Raw genomic sequence first — 6,278 nt, forward strand, 5'->3', positions numbered from 1 at the left:
GGAAACGGCATATGAAGACACCCCATAATTAAAATAGAGCTGTTGAGGGCAGGACCATTAACCATTATCTGAAGTCTGCTGCTGTTTTATGGCGAGGGATGCGTTGTGTAGAGCTGTGTTAACCATTATCTGTAATCTGTAATCTGAGCATGTCAGTTGGAGTTATGACATCATCGTGTTCCATGACACAGTTGTTTATATTTGAGCTAACGACGTGTCCAGAGATCAAAGGTTTCCATGGTGATGTGCAGTAATCAGTGAGAGGAGAGCATTTTCATTGTTCTGAATGAGAGATAAACCTCTTGAACGTTTTGTTGAAGAACCGTAACAGATATCGGTGACATTTCAAAGCGTGAAGCATGTCAAGGAACTTGAGCATCTGAAGTGTACTTTTTGTGTACTTTCGGGTTAATAATGTGGCCTTTTTGGCAGATTAACTAAAGGTGTGCGGCTGCTGTGGTGGGGAAAGATGAGGCTGAACTTAAATTGGGGTTTAATGGAGACATGTTGAAAGTTGTTGTCACTTCATGCCCTCAAGAGGCATTTTGTTAAATTATTTTGCTTAATATTTTTTAATTTTTCAAGCTACGAGATGTTTTCCTACGTTTGTCATGAAAAAGTATTTCTCAGGAATGTAGGGTTTGGGAATTATGGCAGGTTTAAAAGAAAATATGAAGGCAAAATTAAATCTGTCCTCCACTCTAGCTGTGACATCATGCACTCTAAAATCTGAAGAAGGCCTCTTTACCAAGGTCTGAACAATGTTTAATATCTAAAAATGTATGAATCAGATTTAAAAGTTGTGTTACACGAATAATGTCAGAAAGATGTGTAACATTTTAAAGTTGGAATGAGGTTTCTCAGTGAAAGTATGAAGGAGCAGTTAGCAGTTGAAGTTGCATGAAGATTTTTCAAGTCTGAAGAGTTTCTCCATTGACTTCCATGTTAAAAATGTGATGAATTATGGGATATATCTCTGGAATAATGAAAGTTATGAATGAGAAAAGTAATAGCCATCGATTCCCGACCGAGCTGAACGTTTTGATGTTCGAACGGAGTTTCTGCGATGTGGAATGTGGGAGCAGAAGAGGCGCAAAATAACCCGGCGGAATAATAAAGAATTTTGTGCGTCGAAGAACAAGTAGTTGGAATGCTGTATCAGCATTCCCACTAAATAATAATAATAGCAATAATAGTTGGGAGGGGGAGCACAGCTGTTCTTAAGTTCTCTGAGGGGAGGCTCACCTTCCCACACTTTGAAAACCCCTGGTCTAGACAATTATATTTTTTTGTATCCATTATGTGCATGAAGACAAACAATAAGTTAAACGGTCCTGGAGGCTGAAGCTGTGTGGGATGGAGAGTGCTTCTTTGTTATCGGAAGTCTCTGCTCTTTTGACTGCCTTTAATTGTCAAGTTGCTTTGGGAGCACTCAGCTAAATGCCAAAACTTTAAAAATGCAAGATGTTTAATGGTAGGCAGACGGCACATGAAATGCTTAACATAAGCTAGAGGCGCATTTAAATGTTCATCTCGTTGAAAACATGTTGCTTTTCTCTCACTTACTTTAACATGAATAACTTGAACCAGATTGAGGCTATTTTTAAATTGTCATAAATATATTCAGGTCTAAATACACAAATATCAATATACTTTTTTGACCAATCACAACAGAGATTGCCAGCTGACAAATCAGAGCAGACTGGGCTCTGGTTTCAGACAGAGGGTGAAAAGAGGTGCTGCAGCACAGCATGGAGACATGTCACAGTAGAGCCACAAAATACAACATACAAAGTATTTTCATTTGTTTCGCACCTTTGATGCTTGAACACATGCAGGGATTTGTTTTGCCCTCAAAGTGAAATTGTAGTCTATTACAATGTGGTTTGTTGTTTACCTGACAATCCCCTCTAGTGGTTGCCCTCTTAAAACGTTTTCAGCTGCAAGTGTTTTGGTTCCCAGAATGTTCTTCTGAAAGGTAGGATAACGTTCTCTAAAAACATTCTTAAAATGCTTGGTAATAACCTTTTTTAAATGTTTTTGATAACATTGTTAGAACATTATGCCCTACTATTCTTAAAACGTTTTCTTTAAAACATTATTAGAACCTGTAGGTAACGTTAGCCAAAGTTGTGAGAACGTTCCCTGGCTGGGTGGATGTATAGCCGGTATTCAGGAAGTAGTGTGACTGATTTTGACGTAGCAAGGCACTTTTTAACATCTCTATGAGACAAACTAGGCTTTCTAAAAACTCCAACGTAAGCCGTTCCACATCTTTAAAGGACTTTCAGAGCAACTGTCAAAAAGGACTTTCACCCAGGAGATTTCTGTTTGTGTCCTGTTTGAAACTAAGTTAGCATTGACGTATTGTTCCTTACCATTGAAACGTTCTCAATTAATGCCAGTTAATTCTGAATTCCTTCTCGCCCTCCTCTATTTTACATTTTATAGATTTTACATTTTTTAGTTGTACTTTGAATTGTGTACTGTACTGTAAAGCACTTTGTACATCCGTGTTGAGAAGGGTGCTATATAAATAAAGTTTTACTTACTTACTTACTTCACTCTCCTCCTCTCTTGCGCTACCCTCTTGTTTACTTTCTCCATTGTTTCCTTCTGATCTTCCCTCCATCGTCCCACCTCTGTCCTCCTCTTCCTCCCTGCAGGCTGTTGATGGAGAGGATTTCGAATGTCAGCCGGGACAGTGGTCATCGCAGGAGGAATTCTGGCTACAGTGATCTTACTGACCATCGTTGCTGTACTGTGTTTATGTAGGTTACAGGTATGACTGTTTTACTACCCACTAATGTTGAACAGAAAAAGAACCAGAACTCATTTGCAAATGCAGAGTCTTTTTAAAAATAATCCAAGTTCATCAAGATTCAAAGCATTTAACCGAAACCCTAATAAGATGAGTCTACAGTAATGTTTAGTTACCACAGCAATGCTTTGAGCCTAATATTATCATGCTAATGTTCAGCAAATATAATGTTTACCAGCTTAGTTTATCATGTTAACATTTGAAGAATAACTGACAGCTGAGGTTGATTATTTGATCATGAGCCCAAGAATTGGACAAATTAAATTATGGCCTGTTGATTGCTCTAGCTAAAAAGTCAGGATGCTAGTTTTACAGTTTACTGAGACAAACATTGACACAAATGTTGTGTTGCTCCATATAATCGTTGCTTCAATCAAAATGACAAATGTTACGCTCATGATGGCACTATAAGGATTACCAAAGCAACAATGCTTAAACATGCATTCATCTAATGGGAAGCGGGGCCAGTCTATGAAAAAATTACCCTACTTATTACTTGATTTATTACTTACTTACTTATTTAGTACTTTATTACTAATTAACATTTTCCTGATAAGTTTATGGTCCCAATTGCTGGTTTCAAGTCTTCTTATATGCCACATAATGTTTACTTTGTAATCAAGGTCCTACACCAGTAAGCAGGGTAAGCTTTAGGCCCTACCTTGCAATTGACAGCTCACTACCACAGTGTTATCAAGTCTGAGTGATGTATGGTCTTCGTTTTAGAACTCAAGCCTTTTCACAACGTGTTTGTATTTTATGTATTTGTCTTATATATGTCTCTTGTTCAGCATTCGGTTCTACTTTGCTTTGACCTCGTGTGTAACTTCTGGTTCCAAAAGACCAAGATGGCGACGGCCAAAACGCCAAATAAAACAAAGTCCACAAATCACTAGGGGCATTATAGTAACAACGTTGACGTTTTGTATAACATTTATGGGATCACCAAAATCAGTAGAGTTCATCCTGAGGGGATTGTTTTAATAGAAAGTATGTACAAACATGAACATGAACAATCTATCCAATACATTCTGACATAATAACTCAGCCTAGAAGGTGTATCGATGAATTCAGCTCTAGTGTTGTTTCGTTTAGTAGCATGACTTCTTATTGTTAGCCTCTGCATGATTAACATTAAACATGTAATTACACTGACTCTGACTTGTATCCATTCCCTGTTTGTAACCATTCCAGTACTACTGTTGTAAGAGGGAGGAGTCTGAGAAGGGGGAAGAGGAAGAACCAGAGCTCGCCTCTATGTCTCCTTGTCCGCCCCTGGCTCTGTCCGCTCCCCCTACGCCTCCGACGCCGGAGCACTTTAGCGACGTACCGGAAAACTACCCCCCTACCTTCCTTACTGAGGCCAATGGTCCTGCCAGCTACTCCCCCACACCGCCACTGCGCAGGTGCCATCGCTCACATGCCTTCTGCCCGACCTGCACCCGCTGCACCCTGCCCTTCTACCTGCAGCACCCGGAGAGGCTGTGCAACGGCGGTCGCAGGATCAGCTACAGGACTGTGCAGCAGCAGGACCTTGAACTGCCCATAGACTTGGCCAGGTTCTACCAGAACCTTATTCGCTCGGTCACCATGAAGGAGGTGGTCACCCGAAGCATTAGCACTGATGTCTAGGAGCAGACAGGATGGAAGCAGTAACATCCTTCTGGCCTGATGAAAAGGTGCACTGACTCGGTGCTGTGTGCAAACACACTAAATTAACATGTCATATAAGTGTTGTGATGTGGGTGTTGTGCTGACGTACAACAACACTGAGGGCTTTTGGGCAATTTCACACCTTTCCTGGCAGCCAAAATGGAGTTGTGCAGCTCTGGAACAAATGCTTACAGCTGAAAACATTCAGTCAGTTTTGACTTGAAGGTGCAATCTGTAAGATATGGCCTGGAATTTAGTTTTAACTTATATTATCAATGGAATGTGAAGAGGTTAATTTGTTGAATATATGTCAGACACATCTATGTATTGAGTTGCAGAAATCTTCACTCAAATAGGCTCACTAACTGACAAGCCTTTGCCCATCCTGTCTAATATCACTTGTACCTCCAGAAACGTCTGCCAGCAGTCCAACACGAGAGGACAGAGAAGTAGCGCTGCCTAAGGGCTTGTCAATCACGTGTTGATCAATTCATGATGCTACAACCGCTAACTTAAGGTCCACCTCTGTGAGCTGCGGCACGCTCTCCTCCAAGCTAAGACATTTCCTGGCGGCTGGGACGACAAGACAAAGGTGCCGTTCATGTTTCTGCTATCTTGGATTTAAACAAATAAAAACATGTTTAGGGGTAAACACAAATGAACTATTGTAAACTATAAGCTAATACTACACATGCTTTAGCTTTATCAATTTAGACCAGCTCTCAGTTTCAGCAGCTTGGTTGAGTTTTGACTATGATTTCCCTGCTGCTAGTTATAAGGCTCCTTTCCACTTCTTTCGTGGCTGATGACAGAAAATGTAGATTGTATGGACCCATTAGTAGAGGTAAAACGGTGCCCCCCTCTTAGTTTGAAGCAGGTGACCAAGTATTACACATTTCACCTTTGATTCTTTGTGAATATGGCTTATTTTGTGTTTTGAAAATTAGCTTGTTTGCTAAATAGCTAGTTAGGTGGCTAACCAATGTTTGTGTATAAAAAAGACAATTTCCAATTTGTCGGTTCATTCAACACAGGCTTTGTTTATTTGAATGCACCACACCGAGGAAGACATGGAGGTCAAATCCCTAACAATGTCCATTTGACCTTTCTCCAAGGAAACTAATGGACAGTTAGCTAGCCAGCTAACAGTTTGTTCAAGCTAACAAGGTTTCTTTCAAAGGCTGAACTCTGGTGTTATTGTCAACCAATCCAGTGTGGAGACCAAAAACAACTGTGAATGTACCTATAACAAGTATCCTTTAAAGATAGTGAGCCACACTGTTGTACATATATTATTTTACTACCATGAACACACACATTTTACTTTATTTTGACTCAATCCTATAATCACCATCATGTTGCCACAACTAGTAACTAAAGAGCCACATACGGATTAATCAGCACTGAAAAGAGTAACCAAGAAATTCACTTTGATGTAAAATACAGTGACAATCTGTATAAGAATGTTTTAAAAGATGTATGTTTTTATTCGGACAAAATGGACATGAAGCGAATAATTATTGAGGGATAGACATTGTTTGTTTTGGTCTTTTTATGGGATTTGTTTGAAGAAAAAGATAGATATTTCTCATTTAGAGGTGTTTTAGAAACATTTTTAACTTACAAATCAAATCTGTTACTGACTTCACTAACAGTCAGTGTTTATTGTTTCTCCCCCAGTTTATAGAAAGCCATTATTTGTGCACAGTGTGATCCCAAACACACCAGTTTCGGCTGTAGTAATGAACATAAAGTATGTGTACTTTATTACCACTTGACTGTGATTCATTTATGCAATGGAAAT

The 6,278-nt window shown here is 39.5% G+C and overlaps 1 protein-coding gene across 1 annotated transcript; it reads left to right on the top strand.

Annotated features, from left to right (window-relative positions):
• Nucleotides 1-2,689: 2,689 nt before the first annotated feature.
• On the top strand, nt 2,690-4,453 carry LOC117472403 (protein FAM163B). The gene is made up of 2 exons (XM_034117560.1): nt 2,690-2,782; nt 4,016-4,453. The coding sequence occupies exons 1-2, from the start codon at nt 2,690-2,692 to the stop codon at nt 4,451-4,453; spliced, it is 531 nt and encodes a 176-aa protein (XP_033973451.1).
• Nucleotides 4,454-6,278: the final 1,825 nt, after the last annotated feature.

This window comes from Trematomus bernacchii, unplaced genomic scaffold, assembly GCF_902827165.1.
Source record: "Trematomus bernacchii unplaced genomic scaffold, fTreBer1.1, whole genome shotgun sequence".
NCBI classification, from domain to species: domain Eukaryota; kingdom Metazoa; phylum Chordata; class Actinopteri; order Perciformes; family Nototheniidae; genus Trematomus; species Trematomus bernacchii.

Bases quoted from the DNA above. Each gene is read 5' to 3' on its own strand.
- LOC117472403 (XM_034117560.1), top strand. From the start codon at position 2,690: ATGTCAGCCGGGACAGTGGTCATCGCAGGAGGAATTCTGGCTACAGTG. The intron at 2,783-4,015 runs GTATGACTGTTT...TAACCATTCCAG, and splicing joins TGTGTTTATGTAGGTTACAG to TACTACTGTTGTAAGAGGGA.